This window comes from Tyto alba, unplaced genomic scaffold (assembly GCF_018691265.1).
Source record: "Tyto alba isolate M040663 unplaced genomic scaffold, T.alba_DEE_v4.0 Super-Scaffold_6, whole genome shotgun sequence".
Classification (NCBI taxonomy): Eukaryota; Metazoa; Chordata; class Aves; order Strigiformes; family Tytonidae; genus Tyto; species Tyto alba.
In genome coordinates this window covers 35,749,639-35,770,538 of record NW_024881327.1, presented here as the reverse complement: position 1 = coordinate 35,770,538, position 20,900 = coordinate 35,749,639, and the positions used below count along the sequence as shown (strand labels likewise).

The following is a 20,900-nucleotide window of genomic DNA, read 5'->3' as shown; positions in this document are numbered from 1 at the left end:
CCGGCTCTGTTAGTTCCAGTCCTCTCAAAGTATGGGTTTGGTGACTTTTAAATTTTTTCTCCAAATGGAAAAAAGCCTAACAACAACAACAAAAAGTACCGCAGAAGCTTAGTAAGTGGGGAAAAAAAAAAAGTGACCTTGTAAGTATGGTTAAATGTATTTTTAAACTACTTCCATGAAATAAAAAAGAAACAGTATTTTTGGATTGGCACTGCTGCCAAAGGTGGGTTATTCGCTAACAATGATTGAACTGAGCGCGGGTGCAGCGTGTTCCGGGGTGTCGGCATGAGGACAAGGGAGGTGTGCGTTGCAGCCGGGGGGTTGAGGCGCTGCGGTTAAGGCAGCACTGCTTTGCGCGCCCGGGGCCGGGGCCCCACCGCCTCCTTCCCTCCCTCCTTCCTTCCCTCCCTCCTTCCTTCCCTCCCTCCTTCCCTCCCTCCCTCCTTCCCGGCCGCCGCCGGCGTTTCGGCCCCGTACGCGACCGAGAGGCGGGAGCCCCGGCCGGAGGCGAGCCCTCAGCCCCGGCTGAGCGGCGCAGGGCGGGCGGCGCCCGGCCCGCCTCCCCGCGCGGCTGAGGGCTGAGGGCTGAGGGGAGGCGCAGCGGCCCCGCTCCCCCCGCGGCGGGAAGCGCCGCCTCCGGAAGCGGGGAGCGGGGGGTGGGACGCGGGAGGCCGGCGGCGCTGTGGGGGCAGCGGCAGCTCGGGCGCCGCCCGCACCGGCCCGGCGCCATGCCCGCCTTCCGGCAGGTGGGGGAGAAGCAGCTGCCCCAGGAGGTCGTCTTCATGGCCTGGTCCCCCAAGAGGGACCTCATCGCCCTGGCCAACAGGGCGGGGGAGGTGAGTGCGGGGCTGGCGGGCGGGCGGGAAGGACGCTGGGGGGGGGGAGAGCTGCTGCCGCTGGCGGGAAAGCGCCGCCTCTTCCGCAGCCGCGGGGTGCCGTTGCTGTGGGCTCTGGCGTCCTTCTCGTGAGCTTAGCCAAGCATCTAGGTACACCGAATCTCCTCAAGCTTCTCAATGGTTACTGCCCCTTCCTATTTTACTTAGGAATTTCCAAACAAATTCACTGGTGATACTCTCATTACCTTCATCTGTGGGCTTTTAAAGCGCATGAAATGTTCTATTTAAATGAAATATATTTTCAAGTTGTTTTTTTTTTTTTTTTTGTATGTGTTTCTTTTGTTTGTTTGTTTGTTTTGTGTTTTTTGTTTGTTTGTTTTTTCCCAGAACTGCTGTATGCCATCACGCATGAAGACAGACTTGTACTTTCAGGCTGTCTCTGCTGGGGAGGTGTGGGTAACCCCTGTTGTTTACAGGCTTCTAGGCTCGTACAAAATACACTTTATTTCTCTGTATTGCTGTAAACAGTATACTGCCCTCTATGATTACGTGGGAGTGAATCAAGAGCTAGAGGATTAGGTGATGTTTAAGAAACAGAAGTTACTGGAAAATAGTTTTAAAAGTGTACTTTGAATGGATTTACAAGCTGTTATTAGTGGGTGAATGTGGCTTATTTTTTTATCGTCAGTGTGTTTGCTTTGTAGGTTTTACTTCATCGGCTTGCAAACTTTCAGCGAGTGTGGAGTTTGCCTCCAAATGAAAATACAGGAAAAGAAGTGACTGCTCTTGCTTGGAGACCGGATGGCAAAAGTAATGTCAAGTATATGAGGTGATAACGGTGCAATAAAAGTCCCATTGGAAATCAGTGAAAGTGGTGGTGATACTTCTTATCTGTGAAGGAAACTTTCAAGTAAACTGTGCTTGAAGAGAAGGGTGGCTTAATTTTATGTATGTTTATTCAGAGTAATAGAGTGATTGACACTGTAATTGCAAGAAAGATTTGCAAGGCGGTCTTTTGTCCAAAATACTGCTTTTCAAGGTATAACAAAACTTCCAAGTTCCTACCTAAGCAGAATATTTTTATATGAACTACAGAATAGTAGAGAGAAATATAGAGAAAGAGGCTCGCTGGTCAGGACTGACTGAAGAGCTTAGCTTATTTAGCATAGGCCGAGCTTTAGAGGCTAAAATTACTCTAATAATACACCAGAGAAGAAAGAAAAAAAAGTTTCCCTTACCAACAGAAATAGTGTTGAAATTAGTAGCTTAATAAACCTAGGCTGGAAATCAGTTAATTTTTTGACTCATTAGGGGTAGGAGAATGGGAACAATCCTCTTCCATGACATGAGGGTAAAAACACCTGTATTGTTTTATGATCGAGTCTGAAGAGTTTAAGAAACTTTTTTTTAAGCTGGTTGCCTATGATCACAAGGAAGTAAGCACAGAAACCCATGCCTGCCATATGCTTTTATAGATGAATGAAGTTAAGAAGGTGATGCAAAAGTTGCTCAGCATGTTCAGTTCAACACCGTGAATAGACAGAGATGAAATTCTGTCCAGTATCTGGCTTTGAAGACACATTATTTTTGAGTTCAGTATAAAGTACAAAGTTTTGCACGTTGGTTATTTATCCATTTTACTCATCTTTCTCTAGTTTTGGCTTTTGGTCTTACTGATACCAAGCGGATTATTCTCTGTGATGTTGAAAAGCCTGAAAGCTTGCACTCCTTCTCTGTGGACTCATCCATTACTTACATGCATTGGATGGAAGTAACTGAGGAAAGCAGGTGAGTCTGAAAAAACTTAGAAGTAAATTATGGGCTGTGTAGTGCCACCTTACTAATAATGTAGTATGTTACAAGCAGCCATATAAAATAATATAATATTATGTAGCTGTGGCTTTTTTTAACTAGTTGGCTAAAACACTTTTCATATGCTTATTTTCAGTGCTGTTATCTGAGTCTTGTGGTTCTTTAGGTTCTACACAAAAATTTCAGCATGATCTTGAGTGCCCATCTCTTAAGAGCTGCTTAATCTAGTGTTAGCTTGTACAGCCTGTCTTCTGATCCGGTATACTTCAACACCAATTAATTTATTAAACTGATTATAATAATGTTGTTATGTTAGTCTATTTTGTTAGTCAGAATAAGTATTATATTTAAATCTTTCTTCACTTGTGTTTTCAAGATCATTAGTTTAGTGCTTATATGTTTCACGATGTGCCTTTGGGGGGTGCCAGCCCCACTGGCAATCCTGTTGTGGGTGTACTTGCTCCAGGAAGTCAGATTGCCCCTAGTGACCATGAGCTCTGTGGCATTGGAAAATTCTCAGCAGCACCTGTGAGCTGGAGGACATCATGGTCTCTGTTTCTGTGGTCTTACAAAAACCTCAGATACGCATCTTATTGCAGTGCAAGACTATAATTAAATAAAACATTTATTTTTAAAAGGGAGGTTTATTTATTTAGAAAAGGAGCATGACTTGGGCATTTCTCCGCCACCTCAGGAAAGCATCAATCTTAAAACAGACAGAAAATAACTTCACCTTAAATCACTATAGCGTTCTTCTCCTGATGGGGATAGACTTACCTCCTTATGGGGACTCTCATCCTTCTGGCGTGTCTAAGGTGTGGTATTAAGTATTGCACTTTAGTCTTCCTCTCACTGTAATGTGTTTTTAGAGTGAAACTTTTCTGAGGTGTAGGTAGGTTGTACTGCAGGGGTGTACAGGGTTTGAACAGAAAGCCTCAGTCAGTAACTGCATTACAGATGATGAAGGATTTGGTGGCAAGCTACTGAGCCAGCAGATACAAACTTTATATTCTCCTTGGGTGGAAATAAAAAAAGATTTTCAGATTTCTTTTATCAATTTGACCACCTGATAAATTATTAAAGGCCCCATAAGGGATTACCCTCTGATATTTTGTAACTAATATGTAGGACGATTGAGTATATCCTGTAACTTTGAGGTTAGAAAGAAATTCTCTCCTCTCTATTTTTACAGCTTGGGTGGTAAAGACAGTCTTACTTCTTTTTCAGTGTTCTCACTTCCTTCTACAATGCTGAAGATGAATCAAATCTCCTTTTGCCTAAATTACCGGCGCTACCAAAAAAGTAAGCATTATACTAGTAAGCCTGAGAAGATAATTTGTTGTTTGTTCTCATTGTTTTGGTTATTCATCTTTAATACTCTCTACAGATGCTTTGGATTAGATGTCTTCACATTGTTATTGAGAGTAATTATTTTGTTTTCAGTTACAGTACCACTGCAAAAATTTTCAGGTAAGAAATTGTCATTTTATATCTCTCTATTTTTTTGTTTTATTTTGTTTTTTGGTATTGAGGCAAGCTACATAAACCCCAATCATCTGTTTTGTGTTTTCAGTGAAGAAAAGTCAGATGAGATTATGAAGCTTCTGGGTGATGCAAGGTAAATTCCATATGTAGGTGGTTGTTGGACTTTTGGGGGTTTTTTTGGTTGGTTGTTTTTTTTTAAAGCTATAAAATAATGGGTAAGTGGATTTACTTTTAAGTTATTCATAATCTGGTTTTAAGGGTCCTGGAGAAAGGATATGGAATGTCTCTTTTTTTTTTTTTTATGTACAGAGATAGTGTTCAAAGAATATATTTAAAAAAAAAAAAGTCCCCATCAGTTTACATCTTTTCTCCTCATTTTAGAGGGATCATAAGGTACTTTATTAGCTACTGCTGTTGGTGCCATATCTTTTCCTCAGAAGAGGATTTCTTGGGGTGCATTTAAAGGCTATGTTGTATGTGTTACTTAAGCTGGTCTAGGAGACATTTGTGAATCCTTGTTATAGACGGGGGAATTTCTGTGCGTGAGTGTGACAAAGCTGAACTTGATATTAGCTTTGAAATCAGCTGTCTTAGGGTTACTTTAAAATAAAGCAAACATCTCTTATTAGCGAACACATGAGGAGCAGTTGGAGAAAGTGTAGTTTAGCAGACAGAGACTGGCTTTGTGGAGTGCTTGTGGTGTGTTTCTGAGGAGGGCGCTTAATGTCTGTGCCTTGTTTTTCTGTTTGCTTTCTTTCACTGCTCTTTACAGTCTTACCACTGAGAATCATCCTTGTTATTTTAAAATTTGCATCTCTGTCACCAGTTACTCAATTCTAAGACTTGATACTTCTTACAGTAGGAGTTCCTTGCTAGAAAGACAGATGTGGCAGCTGTCTGTGGTGTAGGAGCTTTCTGGATTCTGTGCTCCTTCATCCATTCAATCAAACCAGGAGCTGTTCAGATACTGTTTTGTTAAAAAACTTATGTCTTGTCTTTAGCATAAACATTGTCCTTTAACATATGTTTAGGTGTATAATAGGCAGAAGTTGCCATTAATTTTATTGTATTTGTAAGGCAACATGTAAAACATGCTCATTTTTTATGCTGGAGAGCATTACTGCTCAGTGTAATGTAAGCAAGTATGTGTAGTTGAATATGTATGAATGTATGACAGCAGTAGACAGCCTCCCTGTCCAAGGGTTAATGTTTTAAACATGGACAAAGAGGGAGGGGTCGTAGAGAAGCTTTTCCCTAAGTCATTGTAGCAAGTTGGTTTTAATAAGAGAGCAAAACACAGACCTGCCTGTTCCAGACCCTATTCTTTGCACAGGGTTTCTGTTCCTGATGCTCTTGTTACTTGTGGCTGTTCTTTGCTGCTGCATCCATTTCAAATATTTATTGTCTTTGAGATTTTTGCTGAGGAATGCCACTGAGTGACTGACAATCTTACTCTGCGTGTAGTTAGGATAAATACAGGGGAATACAAAAGTAGCTTTGTAAGAATGCTTTGCGGCCTGTATTGATAGGTGGGTCGAATCTGTTACTTTTTTCGTTGGTTAGTGAAGGACTTCTGTGCCTACATTGTGTTATTTTTTCCCCTATTCACTCAACTAATTTAGTAGGTGATACTCTTTCTGTAAATGTTAGAGGGAGGTCTTACCAGTGAAATCCAAGCTAATATTTTCTTTTGGTTTTAAATTTCTTGGATTGTAGACAGTAGCACAGTGTTACTTTTTGTTCAGTGATTCTTCAGAAGATATTTAGTAAAGGGGTGGAATCTAAGTATTAAGACTTCTATTTATATGCATTAGAATTTGTTTCTGTATGCTCATCAACATGTTCTTCTGTTTTTATAGGCTTAATGCTCTTGTCCTTGGTGGCAGCTCAGGATTTATTGAGATTTATGCTTATGGAATGTTCAAGATTGCTACTGTAACTGGGGTACATTCTGTTACTTTCCATATTTTTTCTTCATAATATACCAAACTACATATGAATTGAATGAAAAAATACAGAAGTATGCTTACACGTAATTGAAAATTCAGGGGTTCCTGAATTTTAAGAAAGGAATAGTTGTTTCTCTTGATTGGGTTGTGTGGTTATTGTTGGAAAGACATTCTAACTCTGGTGATTTTAACATCTTGTTTCAAGTGAAACTAAGTTCAACATAAATCTACAGTAAAAAGAGTGCTTTTGTTCCTGAACAGTAGCTGAAAATTCCGCTTTGTTTTTACTTGTCATTGACTGTAACCTCCTTTGTATGTGAACATGTGAGAGCAGTAAATACATCTTAGAGGAAATACAGTATTTCATGAACTTTTCAACTGGAATCTTTCAGGTGGCAGGTTCTTGTCGGGGACTATGTTTGTCTAGTGATTTGAAATCACTATCGGTTATTACAGAGATACGAGACTCTTTGGACAGTGAAGCAGAGATAACATATTTTCAGGCAAGTAAAGTAACTTTAAAATGTTCTTTAAATTACTTTCTGGTAGCTTTGTTCTTTCCCATTGTTTGCAGAAAAATCACAAACTGGTATTTCCAGCCTTTCTGAAATTCACCCTGATGTAGCTTTTGGATTATCATATTAACATGCAGTTTCACTAATGAGGCAGATGGTGATGATCTGAGGCATTTTTTTTGAATATTACTTCAAATATAACATTCATTTATTCAGTTACAGTTATTCAGATTTTCTTCATTCTGCACACAAAGGCACGGCAGAAATGCTGTTGATTATCCAGAATATCCAGAACAGTCGTCCTTAAAACTATTACTGTTAGAACTCCAAAATGAGGAAAGTTATCCGGAGTTTTTGTGGATGTATTAAAAATATTTATTTCCCTTTTGAATTAAATGTATTTCCCTCTTAAAATCAACTTTAAAGAAATGAGAAATGACAGTTTTTCTGTGGGTCCTCCCAACCCATCTTTTCATTTCTGTAATGTCTTAAAAGGCAAATCATCTGCTAACTGTTGCTTGTTTCATTTGTTATAGCTGGACACTAGTCTATTATCAAATTACTTACCTGAGGTAACTCGAATGGCCCGGAAGTTTACTCACATTTCAACGCTGCTACAGGTACAGTTGTGCTACAACATCCTTTTAATATCACAGTTCTTGCAGGCTTTGATATTCTTAATGCAAGTAAAATAAATGTTTTCTAGTAGGAAGCTTAAGTTGGTTTTAGGTAAATGTGGAGCTCTAACTTGGAATTTGATAATAAATTTTATATAATATCTACTGTATATTGCCCCTTTGTATTGCAACATCCAGTTCTTGCATGTGTTTTGAAGGGGCGAAAAAAAAGAATGATGTCTGTATCTGTATTTACAGTATATAAAGTTGTCATTGACCTGTATGTGTGAAGCATGGGAAGAAATACTGATGCAGATGGACTCACGACTAACAAAGTTTGTACAGGTACTGTAGTACTAACTGTTCTTTTGGAAAAAAACATTTTTTGCTGTATTTCTGTTGTTCACGCTAACATACTGCATATCTTAATGTTGCTTAAGCATAATGCCTCCAGATACCAATCTCTAAGTTCAGAGGCAAACTGGAAGCTATTGTGTGTCAAGCACTCTGACACTGAAGATATCTGAGTACAATCGAGCACAATTGTAATGTGATACTACTTTATTTTATTTATTCTAAGTTATTCAAAAGTGATAGTTTTCAGCTTCAACAGCTTTTGATCAGTTGCTTTATATTTAAGGTTGTGCTCTTTGTACTGTAGTCTGATAAACTGAATACTGTAAATGTTAAATAACAGCCCACCAGCACTTACACCCTAGGTCAGTAGAGCATGTATAACAGCCATGATTAAGATGCTCTTGGATTTTGTGTTCATTGACCATAGCTAGAAGTTAATTGAATCAAATTATTTATTTATTTTTTAAAAAATAGATTCTTGGTGTTCGCAAACTGCTTAGAATTTTTACTGGGTAATACAATTGAAAATAAGTTAAAATACTAGAAAATTTCCAGTGATCAGTAGTCTGATTTCAGCATTCAGGTATATGGGTGGGTTTTCCAGTATACATTAATCAAAGTCTTTGTGAGATTATTTGGTGGCCTGAATTTAATCTCTTCACCAATGTATTTCAATCATTTTGACTGACAGGAAAAGAATACAACCACTTCTGTTCAGGATGAGTTTATGCAGCTGTTGTTATGGGGCAAAGCAAGGTAGTTACTGTTTTATCTGAGTATGCATTTGCATTTGATATTGAAATACAAAATGAACACGTATTTGGTTCTCTCCCCCACCCCCCTCAGTCTGGAACTTCAGGCGTTACTAATGAACCAACTGACAGTAAAGGTATGTCAATATTTTTTTTTAACATATTAAAATAATCTTTTTATATATATTTTAAGCACTGTTCTGTTAAGTTAACAGAACATTATTATATGTCTGTATTTCTTTTTTAACAGGGTTTAAAAAAACTTGGTCAGTCCATAGAGTCTTCCTATTCTAGTATACAAAAGTTGGTCATAAGTCATTTGCAGAGGTAAGTCACAGAATGTCCAATGAATTATAGATAAAATGGTGCATTATATGCTTTGCTAAAAGACAGTATGCTGTATTGGTGGTTCTCTGTATGGAGGGGTGCTGGTGCAAAGACCATGACTGTGGCAAAATGTACTATTTTACTTTTGGGTAATGGAGAGCTATTGCAGTGTTATCACCTGTATATCACTGCCTGGTGTGTTTATAGGATAAATGCAAATTACTCACACCAGCTTTGTGTAGTTAAAATCACTAGGACAATATTTGCTTTTCTGTGAAGTAATACTTACATGAAACTCTTACATGCTGGACCACCTTATAAAGCTCTACACTTTGCACATTTAATTGATAAAAACATAGCATGCAGGGAAGGGGTGAATTTCCAAAGAGTTACTAAAAAATTATACTACTTTGCTCTGTCTTCCTAGTGGCTCTGAGGCATTGCTATACCATTTGAGTGAGTTAAAAGGAATGGCTTTATGGAAGCAAAAATATGAGTCTCTGGGATTAGACGCATCTGGAATTGAAGGTAGTGTGTGCACTACTTACCCACCCTGATTTAATTTTTGGAAGCTTAATAATAATGGTCAGCTCTTTTTGCAGATGCTATTACTGCTGTTGGCTCTTTCATCCTGAAAGCAAATGAGCTGCTTCAGTAAGTATAAGGTCTGAAGAGTTTAAAAAACATGCTTGTTGAGCCTTTTATCTAAGGGGAGGCATGTGGCTGGGAATAGAGGAGGTTGGGAGGGCAAGGCTTCTCTGGTGGTGATGTGCTTTTGTCTTGTCTCACTGCTTCTCATAGAAATATCCCAAGACTAGCATTACTTGGAACATTGCATCGGGCATTTCTTTTAAAATTGATAGTGCTTACAGGCCTTTCCGTAGTAAAGATGGGACTGAAGCCTGGAGCAGCTTGTGACATTTAGATCTGGTAATTTCTTTTCTCGTTTCTTGTTCAGAGTTATCGACAGTAGTATGAAAAACTTCAAAGCATTTTTTCGATGGCTGTATGTTGGTAAGCCTGATGACATAGTAAGCATCCAGTATCTGTTTTGTATTGTAAGCACTGAAATGTCAGTAAGTAATTAAGCCAATCTCTGTTTATTTCTATCATAGAAAATTTCTGGGCATCTAAAAGGTTACAGTTGAGGCAAGAATAATTATAATCTTAAACACATAGATGATAAATTTGATAGTTCTCAATTAAACTTAGTGTCTGTACAGTGAGTGTTGTATATATTTATCCTGTAATGTTATGCCAAACTGCTTCACGAGTAAGTTTGCTGGTCTTGACTTGGAGAAATTGAAGGATTTTGTTTAGTTTACACCAAATTTGCAGTATAGTCTAACTCTCCTTTACTCTGTCACTTGCTGTTTTCTCCTGTGGAGACCTAGTTAGCTGCAAGGTTATGCACAGGTGGAAACAGTTTCTGAATATCCAGATGCACTTAATAGGCACCTCGGTAGCTGGGTAGCTGCAGGTGAAATGTTAGAAGGAAATGCAGAATGCTGTATTTTAGCCTGCTTGTTTTCATAAAGTTGTTATGAATAGGTTTATAATTTTTAATTGATCTTTTTAGAACTACTTTACAAAAAACTAAGCAGTCCTACGAGATGTACTGTAAAAGCACCAGAAATGCAGTGTTAGCACTTACTGACAGGACTATGATAATTTTAATTTTTAAAATTGCTGAAAGCAGAACTATCAGAGTTCTCTGGCATATTGTTAGAACTTTCATTACTTAAATGTTCACTGTATTTGCTTGTGTTGAAACTGGACAGAGAACTGTTTATGTAAGCCTCACTGATTTAAAATTACTTCTGTGCAATTATCTTAAAACACATTCTGGGCATGACAGTATTCATCTATTTTATATATATACATCTTACTACTTTTAGTATGTACATGTATACGTTCTTGTGAACCCTTTTTATAATAATATTATCTCAGTCTTGTACAGACTACAATGCAGTTGGAAAAGATTAAAGATAAAAATTCTCCAAGATTTTTATTGTAAGCTAGTGGGACAGGTGAGGCTTAATATAAGTCTCAATTCATAATTATTCATTCCAAACTCTTCCACTTCTGGTAAATTAATCTTTCCTATTTTATCAGCAGTATTTTATTACGTAGTCGTGGAAAATTAGAATATTATGACAACATTTTAATATTAATGCAGTAAGAATATAATTTTTCCCTCAGCCATGTTGAGGATGTCAGAAGATCATGTGCTTCCAGAGCTGAACAAGGTAGTAATAACATTTTCTATTAAGTGGTGGTATACTCTGTATTCTGCTTGACTTGGACACTAGATTAAAGGTTTATTTTTGTTGCAGTACTTAAAGGGTAATGTCTGTGTAATTTCTTTGAGAAAGATGATTCCTGCAGATTCACACTAATAAGCTGTCTTGCATGAATTACTTTTTCTTTGTTAATAACTGCTCTTTTTAGTACATCGTATGTGAATGCGAGACCTCTGTGTATGGCAGCTCTTTACACGCTCTGAATGACTCCATTAACCAGCATGGGATTTTAACATCTTTACCAATGCCCTGGTAGAGGAGATGGAATACACCTGCATCAGATTTGCAGACACCATCACGTTGGTTGAACCAGTTAATACACTCAAGGGCAGAGGTGCCTTCCAGAGGGAAATTGATAAGCTGGAGGAATGGGCAGACAGGGACCTCCTGCAGTTCAACAAGGCCAGATGCAAGGTTCTGTCCTGGGGCAGGGTAACCCCCTGCAGTTGCACAGCAAGGCCCCAGCTGGCTGGGGAGCAGCTCTCCTGAATTGGGCTTGCGGATGTTTGTGGATGCAAACTGGACGTGAGCCAGCAGTGTGCCCTGGCAGCCAAGGCAGCCAGGAGTAACCAGGGCTTTACTAGCAGGAGCATGGCCAGGAGGTCAAGGGAAGTAGTTACCCTCCTTATTTAGCGCTCCTCAGATCGCATCTATAATACTTACTCCAGTTTGGGGCCCTCCTGTACAAGGCAGACACGAATAAACTGGAGTGAGTTCGGCAGAGGGCTCTCAAGCAGATACCCTGTGAGGACAGGCTGAGGGGGCTGTGCTTCGTTAGCTTGCAGAACATGTGTTCTGTGCTCACTGAAATGTATTTTTAACCCTTTGATTTCCTCACTTTTTTATTTTCCATTTAGATGACTCAAAAAGATATCACGTTTGTCGCAGATTTTCTTACTGAACACTTCAATGAGGTAAGTTATATCGGTTTGCCAAGTACAGTGTCTGAGTATTTTTTCTGCCAGGAATTGAATCTGAAAAATCTTATTATGATTAAATCATCTTTTTGTAAACTACTTCTCATTAACTTTGGTTTTAAATAATAGTTTTGTTTGCGTTATTTTTTTCAGGCACCAGAACTTTACAATCGTAAAGGAAAATACTTCAATGTGGAGAGAGTTGGCCAGGTAAAGAGCTCGGGAATAAATGGGGAAATCCTTAAATGGAGAAGCTTTTCAAGCTGTGCCCACTTTTCTTCTCTGTCCCTTTTGCTCTGTTGCACATTTCAGTAATGGTAAAGGAGAGTATTTTAATTATCTTCCCCTATTATTAGGAGGAGGAGTGTTTAAAAACATAGTTTTACCTTACAAATCCTGTATTTTTAGGAAAAGGGTGAAACTTCGTCGCAGCCAGCAATAGTAATGCAAAACTGAAATGTGTTTGTTGTCTTCATGCCGTTAATCACTGGATTTCAAAACATTTGTGCTCAAACTTGATTTAAAATTCAGTTTCTTATGGAAATGTCACTGTAATCTTAGACAATAGTTGATTTTTCTTATTGTTTCTAGAAGGGGTGGAATATTTAGATTTAAGTCTAAGGGCATGATAAATTAGGATGAAATGTTTAATGGACTCATGAGGGCAATGTTGGAGGTGAATTCTAATGTCCCTTACTCTTAAAATGCAATCTCAAAAATGTCCGTTTCTCTTCTAGTACTTGAAAGATGAAGATGATGACCTTGTATCACCACCTAATACAGAGGGAAACCAGTGGTTTAACTTTCTTAAAAATAGTACTCACCTTAAAGGTAACATGTGCTTTAGTAAAAAATAAAAGCGAATGAAGGATATACGTAGAATGTAACAAATTTAGAGGAGTAATCTGTTTTTTTCGTGCTCATGAGTTATTTCTAGAGTGTTAGTCATGAGTCTTCATCTGAATAGAATGACATAAATGGCCATGTTATTTTATGCAGTTTTTATGTAGCTGCTTGTCCAGTCAATTACTATTTTCAGGGTATTAGGAGTTTCCTACCTTTTACGTACGAGTCTCAGAAATGTTGGCTTGGAAGGAATCCCAGGAGATGTCTGTTTTAGGACATCTTCATTTCAGTTCAAGGAAGTAGTAATTATGCTTAGGTTATACCTGGGGGAAGTGTCCTAACTTGTTCTCTTTCACTGGAGTCTGAGACTATTTTTTAATTAGTGGTGAAAAAGAAGTAAGAGACTATGACAAGCTGCTGGTGAAGATTATTCTTCTTTAACTTCAGAAACCATAGACTGTAAAATTTCTACAACGTAAGCTGTCTTGTAATAGAATTTGCTATGGCTGCCTTTTTCTGCCTATTTAATTCAATAACAAGGGGGGAAGTGGTAGCATTTCTTTTGGAAGAGGAGTATTTAGAAAATGTATTTTTAGACATATTTAGAAAATATGTCTGATACTTTAAACGTGTAGACTGCTTGACTGGTCATTTCTGTTACTACCCAAGATGCATGATTGGTTGTAGAAATGGTTTGTAAGTGGTTTTGTTGGTATTAATTTGGCAAGTATTGAGATGTGTATAGGATTATAGGACAAGTATTGCTTCCGTCATTAACATTTTCTAACCTTCTTTGGTGTTTTATAATGCTTTGTTGGTTAATGCAATTTTTATAATTTTTTCAGCTAAACATTGGAAAAGAAACAGGTTATGTACTTAAAATAAGTAGTGAGACTTATCTGAGAAGTGAAATGTCTTCTTACAAAGTAGTTCATTTCACAAGAACGAATCAGTCCTATTGAAGCCATATCAGCTGCTATAAAAAGTATGGAAATTGTTTTGCTAAAACAATATATTTTATGACAACTGTGGTTTTAGCTCTTGGCTAAATGCACTTCCGTCTTTTTGCAGTTTTGAATGGTCTGTCAAGAAAAGCTGAAGGGGCAGGATGGCCTCCATTTCTCATTAATTTATCTCATTCATATTGTAATCCAGTTAGTTACTTGAGTTAGAATTTATTATCAGGGAATAACTGAGGTGGTCACCTAATCAATACACCCAAGCAGGCCTAATTTTGAAGCTGAGGTGGATTGCTCAGGCTTTGTGCACTTGAGTCCTTTACGTCTGAAAGGTGAGAAACCCTGCAGCCTCGCCGGGCACGCTGCTTCAGTGACTAACCAGTCCTTGTGAAAATTTTTTTCCTTGTGTCTGACTGGGATTTCCCTTGCTGGAGCTTATGACTGGTACATCGTCTCCTCTACCTGTGTGCAGCTTTGAAAATCATGTTTTCTGTAACTACTCCTTTAGGCGTCTGAAGAGACCAATGGGTTCCTCCTTGTTAGCTCTCGCTTCTCTAGGCCAAATGAACCCACCCCCCCAATTTCTCCTTGTGAAGCGTGTGCTCTAGCCTTGTGGACATCTTACTGACATTCCACCAGCCTCATCTCAATTTGTCATTTTAATAACAATGTGGTGTGTTTTTATATAGTTACAAGCATTGTTTAAATTACCTTTCTGTTTACAGAAAGTCCACTTCTGTTTCCCTACTATCCTGAGAAATCACTGCATTTTGTCAAAAGGCAAATGGAAGGGGTCATTGATCAGTGTTTACAAAAGCCAGCGGTAAGTTCAATTTATATGAATGATAACTTTCTTTTTAGGGGTAGCAGTCAACTGAAGATAGTAGTCATGCCCAGTAAGGCCTGAAGTTTTAATCTTTGCCTTTGAGTGCCTCCAACTTAGGTGGCAGCACGTAGCCCAGCTTCACTGCTGCCAGGATGTCTCAAGCCTTTGACTAGGGAGAGCATAATGGGGTGTTTCTTGTTTCATGTCTTCTGTTCCCATATTATTGGGATCTATTTTTAATGTTAATTAGCTTAGTTGGCAATATTTTAGTCTGTATATTAGGAAGAAACACAAAGCAAGTGTATCAAGTGACAGTAGTGGTTGCATTAGAGACGTTTATTTCAGCATAAATTTTGGTGGATTTTTCTTTCAGATATACTCAGGTGGTTTTGGTTGGTTAGTTGTGGTTTTTTTGTCTTAAAGCCATGTATAATTATGAATAACTGCCTGCATTTTTTGGCCTATTTTCATTATATTTGTTAGGATGTAATTGGAAAGTCAGTACGTCAAGCAGTCTGCATGCCTCTCTACAAAACTTCTCAAAGGTATTTCTTTACATTATTTCTGAAGCTCAGTTGCACAAAATTACAGTAGCGTTTTATGAACTGGTTTGTTTTTTCCTTTTCAGTGAAGATTCCACACCTCAGTTATTTAAACTACCATTTCTGTAAGTATGCTGCTATTACTTGTTCTCTGTCATTTACCAGTTATTAAAACTTGATCTAAATTTTCATTTCCTGCCCCCACATTACAGGTGGAATGACAAAACATCCAGTATACATTATGTTCTCTTTACCATATCAGAGAATTCCTTTTCTAAAATATACATTTTGAGGAGACATACTGATACTTCCAGGTAAGGGAAAAAGTGGTTTGTGAGCTTTGGCACATGTATACAGAGACAATTTTAATCTATTTGTAAAAAGAAGGAATGAGCAGCATGAATACAATCTTTCTTGGATACTAGAGAAATCGGGAAGGACGTTAGGAAGTGCAGTAGGAAACTGCAGCAGGAGTTTGTGCTACATTAGACTCAGAACATCTAATCGCAAGATGGTTTTAGGCTTAGGAAAAAATCAGGCTCCCTTAGTTTTGCCCCTCACAGAATTACTGGCTTGTGCAAACTTGTGAAAAATTACAGGGAATGATGCTTTGTGTTGCTTTGTCTTACTGTAGATACTATTCTTTGATTAACCCTTTACAGCCTGTAATTTAATAATCTAAGGAAAAATGGGAGGTGGGCTCATAGGTATGACCAACAGAATACATCTCTTTGGGGGTGTAGTTTTGTGCACCTTCAGAAGTTTCTGTGTCCAGGATGCAGTTTGTCACTACCTAACTGTGCTGATGCAACTGTTTAAGATGCATTCTGTCAGTGGGATCACTGAAATGACCTGAGTTTAGACAACAGCAAAAACTCCTCCTCTGTAAAATACTGATTTTTATGATCTGTGTCATTTAATTTGAGGAGATAATGAAGTGTGACGGGGTGAGAACTTTTAAAGCAGTTTTACTGCTGAAGAAAATACATGGTGAAACTATCTTTTGTGAGAGCTGCTGATGACAAATAACAGCCTTGTGGTGTAGTTTCTATCCTATTTCATCCCTCATTGATACCTAAAACAGTCTAAACTTGTTTTCTGTAGATTTGAGTAACAAGTAACTTAATGGACGTGAGACTAGGACAACTGAGTCAAGAGTTCAGCAAAGATGAGCTGTACCCCACAAGCCAGATGCAGTTTCTCATTTGACTCCATTAGTCACGTTTTGCTGAGAGGCAAAAGAAATCAAAAGGTTCCTGTCCACCAGTTACATGATTTTGGGATGTAGTCCTGTATTGTGCTAAGCTTAGGCAGGCTTACACCATCTCTTACCATAGTTACCATTAGCAACTCTGAATTCTCTATGAACAAAAAATAAATTAGTCACTGAGATAACTGTTCTTCTAGGTCTGTCAGTAATGGAATTCTTGCAGTAGAGTTTGGAAACTTCTTGAACAACAGTATAAATGAGAGCTCAGACTCCAGGTCAGTATATTTGATTTTTCTTCCAAAATTGCAGATTGCTAAATTGAAGACCATGTTTTCTGGTGTTTATTTTACACTAACTTTTTCGGCATTGTAGTTTGGCTTTTATCCTGCAAGTTATTACTTAAGACCCTGGACCAGCTTGTAGTCCCTGGGTGAGTCAGGCTGTAAGAAATTGTGCAGGTGCATGAAGCTGCAGGATTGTAAGAGTCTTATTTTGCACTTCATCTGCACATCAAGTGAATTTTAATTTTCTAGTTGAAAAGTAGAGCTTTAGCACATGTGCAAGAAGCAAAGCTAGCTGGAAACAGCTCTTGCTTATATCTGTGATGTTCTTGAAGTAAGATAAAGTGAGACTTGATATGCCTGAATGAAGACATCTTAGAAGGCGTGGCAGACTAAGCTCATCTTTTCATATAGAAAGGCCAGATGTGATTGCCCTCAGTACCTTCAGTTGTGTTTCTAAATTGTCTTTGATGTTTGTGTTTAGTTTTTTACATTTCACCTGAAATGAGAAAAACAAGATGGCTAGTAAGTTGAATTTTTTTTTTCTTTCCCCTTCAGAATCAGTTTTCCTACATGATGCAGGAGTCTGCCATGGTTATGGCTGTCTTTCAGTGTCTTTGCTGCATGACTGACCTTTTTTATCGTTTACAGTAAAGCTCACTGTTAACTACTGAACACTTTTTAACATGAATGCTGTACAACTTAAAAGTGAATACAGAATTAAAATATTCCTTGATGCTTTCTAAATTATTTTCCTATAGGTACTACAGTTGTTTAGATGCACATTTCTATGATGATGAAACTGTAACTGTAGTTCTAAAGGAGAGTGTGGAGCAAGAGGGAAAGGAGAGGGTCTTAGCTCAGCTGCCTTTATCTTCAGTATACACAGATGAGGACCAAGAAGGGGAATTAATCTGGGATTCTACTAAAAGGTACTGAAAAACTTTGACCAAGTCTCAAAATGCAGAACTGAGAAGCAGATGAAACAAATATTCTAACTGCATACAGTTACTCGTGCTTTGTGTGTATAAATATTTTAAAGACAAAAACTTTATGTGCCAGGAAGAATGGGGTGGGGAGATGGAAGCTTCCTAAATGGTTTGTTTTGTGGTTCTTTGCAGGTTGGGTTGGGGGTTGGTTTTTCTTTTTTGAGACTGAATGCTACCTGTGTACATGGCTTTCTTGAAATGGGAGGACCAGTTGAAGACATCCTCTAGAATCAGAAATCTTTAGAGGATGATAACTTTGCTGGTCAGGATACTTGAAGTTAGGATGTTTTCAGCATATTTGTTCATATACCTCTGCCTTGTAATAAGGATACATGGATTTTTTTCCATCTTTCCTGTGGTAGTCACACTTATGACGATTGTCAGGTTAGCCTTGAAACATCAGAACTGGTGGCTCTCTCTGTGTTGGCATAGGGAGAGGAGAGCATCTGAGGGAAGCAAACACACACACATAAAAAGGCCAATATAGTTCAAGCTGTGAATTCAATCTTTAGTTGTGCCTCACTTGCTTTTTCTTTTTTCTCTCTGCCTCTCTCTGGTGGGTTGCTTAAGATACATTTTTACCTCAAAATAAAGAGCCATACTGAACTGTAATTTTTTTTTTTTTATGTTATAAAGAAATCCTGTATTGAAGAATGAACCAAACATATTAAAACGAAGTTCAAACCAATCCTGGCCACTGTAATAGTTCCTTGAAAGGTCATGGAGGCCAAACTGTGTAAGTGGAGGCATGGCCTCCAGGACTTTGTTCAGAAACCCCTCTTCTGTCAGAGGAGAGGTTTGAAGGAAGGCCATCCTCATCCTTGTGTTGTAGCTGCTACTTGTGAGAAGATGAGGCTTTGCAACTCCCTTCTCACCTGCTGTAATCTTTTACCTCAGTTGAAGCCTGCTGTGTCTCCACAGTTGGATTCCCCACTCCAGAATATCTGTAGCAGTTATGACGGTTTCAAATGCTTATCTGCTTGTTTCATATGATATAATAAAACTTAGACATAAAAAACTGGACTGACTGAGGTTTTTTTCAGTACTGGAATTGTTTCTTATGTACTAGCTTTGTGCTTCTTACTATATGCAGGCTGGATGAGCAAAGTGGTGAGATATCCACACGTACTGTCTTCTTGGAGAATCAGTGGAGGGTGCTGGAGAATATGAAAGCTCAGTATGTTTCTGTAAATGGCATTAGAAAAGTTTCCTGTGTGGTAAGTACAGTATCTGTGAAGAAGCCTGTAAACTATTAAAAACCGCATGCTATGACTGGAGTGAGTGATAACCTGTTTCTGCTAATTTAGTGAGATTTATCAATTTTTTTTTTCTTTTTTTAACAAATAGATTATTCTCTCATCTGTCATAAGTGTGTCAGGATACAGTCATATCTCTCACAACATGGAAAAACTTTAACAGAAGTTAATAGATCTACTTTATTTTTCAGACTGCAGAGCAATAAAAAAGTTGCTAGTTTTCTGGGTTCCTCCATTTGAAAGATAAAGGCTATTTGCAAAGCTATTGGCTGACATTTAAAATGGTATTGATGCTTTTATTTATTTATTTATTAACAGAAACTTCTTAATATCTCTGTAGCTAAGTTCAAATCTCCGTCACGTGAGGGTGTTTGAGATGGATGTAGAGGATGATGGGGAAGTTGAGGAAGAAGAGGAAGAAGAAACAACTCAGCTTGCAGCTGGGGAACCCGACGAGCTAAATCAGTCTGCAGATAACCAGGACAATGGGCGTGGTGCATCTGCTGAAGAACTACCTGATGAAACTGAAGAACATGAATCAAGTCTGGATCCTTGACATAGGCTTTTATACTGGTAAAGGGACGAGACTAATCTAACTGCAGGCTGCTGAGATGATGTCTCCTGGACCTACTCAAGCAGCTGTAGTAGGATGCTGCATGTCAGAATTCTGTATTGCTTCTCCACTAATACTGTGTGTGTTCTAGAGTATGTTTATTTGGCCCTTTTTTTATTTGGCACATGGTTTGGTATGAACTAAGTTTCCTTGAGAGCTTTTCCATTTGGAATTTTTTAGAGGTGAGGAGAAAAAGAAATACTGACTGATGCTTTTCTAGTTACCCTGGTCAGTCCTGGATACTGTTATTAAGAAAAAATTAACTTGTACGTGAAAGCAACAAAACTCAGGGCTGAATTATTTTCTTATCAGAATTTGTGTTCTAGTAATGGGTTCAGAAGCTTCCTGTGGAGCCAAAATCTAAGAGTGTATGGCCAACAACAAGCTTTCAGATCAGGATAAGACTAGGTAGACAAGAAAATTTAGCTTAAAATTGTTACTTAAGTACATGCTTTTAAAAACTCTTTTGCCAACATCTGTCCTCAGTAACACAGTATTTCAATCTGTGCAGTTCTTCAGTCCTCAGTGCAACATTTTTGTGTGTGTGTATGTTTTGTCAAAGGTTTGTGTGTCTCAGCCTGCCTACTTTCTGTGAGATTGTTCCTGAAAGTCTGTCTTCTCCATCTGGTATTTTTGTAATGAAAAGTTACAACAGAGTATATTTTTTTTTATTCTGATGTGGCATTGTATGTCATGCGTAAGCTTCAGCATAATCATGTTCCTTGCTAATTTATACGTTACTATAAGAATGACATAGTGAGAAGCAGTAGAAGCTAGAAACTGTTTAGAAATCTAAAATGTTTTCTTCTTCCTTATTAGCTGTCAGAGTCTTAACTGACTTAAAACTCAGCTCTTTGAATGAACAGTGCTGCTAAATGCATGATCTTCCTTCGGAACAGTGAGTGTACCTTGTGTTTGTAAAGAGGACCAGGTCTTATTCATGTGCTCCATTTTGTACTTCAAAAATAAATAAATCTTCTGAATTTGCTATTTGGCTTTGCAAAAATCAAATACTAGGCTTACCCTTTTCCTCTTATTTTGAAATACACTGGTTTTAAGTAACTATTTTTGCAAGTGGACTTTTGAAGTTTTGGGGCTGCTTGGGGGAGACCCTTGTAAACAAAGCTGTTCAGTTTTGAGAGACTTCTTATTTTTCCCCTACCTTACCAACCTCCTTGAAAGCTCTTTGCTGTTCAGCATTCTCATCTAACAGATGCTGATGGTTGAAGTCACAATGAAGCTGTAGGACAGGAGGGGCAGAAATGCCCCTTCAGAAGTGTTGTGGATTTTCTGTGTAGAGCAGATACTCTTGATGAGAAATTGCTGCCACAACAGAACCCACTCAGCTTGGCCTTGTGATCTTCCAGGAAAATTTTACTTCTGATCTAACTTGAAGAATTGTCACACTACAGTGCTTGGAAACAATTGCTTTCCTGTGCTTTCTGCTGAGTAGTTTTAGTCCATGGGCATATGGAAATCTGATCTGTCCTGCCCATAATTGTTTCTAA

The 20,900-nt window shown here is 38.3% G+C and overlaps 1 protein-coding gene across 3 annotated transcripts; it reads left to right on the top strand.

The window, feature by feature from the left end:
* Positions 1–657: 657 nt before the first annotated feature.
* ANAPC4 (anaphase promoting complex subunit 4) lies at positions 658–20,380 on the top strand. Of its 3 annotated transcripts, XM_042808117.1 has the most exons (28): positions 658–836; positions 1,541–1,646; positions 2,492–2,624; positions 3,876–3,950; positions 4,092–4,118; positions 4,222–4,266; positions 5,993–6,077; positions 6,475–6,585; positions 7,134–7,217; positions 7,473–7,559; positions 8,263–8,327; positions 8,418–8,460; positions 8,574–8,650; positions 9,078–9,178; positions 9,253–9,304; positions 9,609–9,664; positions 10,853–10,899; positions 11,811–11,867; positions 12,024–12,080; positions 12,608–12,701; positions 14,401–14,498; positions 14,985–15,046; positions 15,130–15,168; positions 15,256–15,357; positions 16,451–16,528; positions 17,296–17,466; positions 18,617–18,740; positions 19,120–20,380. In XM_042808117.1, exons 1-28 carry the CDS (start codon positions 729–731, stop codon positions 19,333–19,335), a joined length of 2,400 nt encoding a protein of 799 aa, XP_042664051.1. In that variant the 5' UTR covers positions 658–728; the 3' UTR covers positions 19,336–20,380. The 3 variants fall into 3 exon arrangements, with proteins under 3 accessions (XP_042664051.1, XP_042664052.1, XP_042664053.1); XM_042808118.1 differs by lacking the exon at positions 658–836 and having other exon boundaries at positions 1,566–1,665; XM_042808119.1 differs by lacking the exons at positions 658–836; positions 1,541–1,646; positions 2,492–2,624 and having other exon boundaries at positions 3,873–3,950; positions 4,036–4,118.
* Positions 20,381–20,900: the final 520 nt, after the last annotated feature.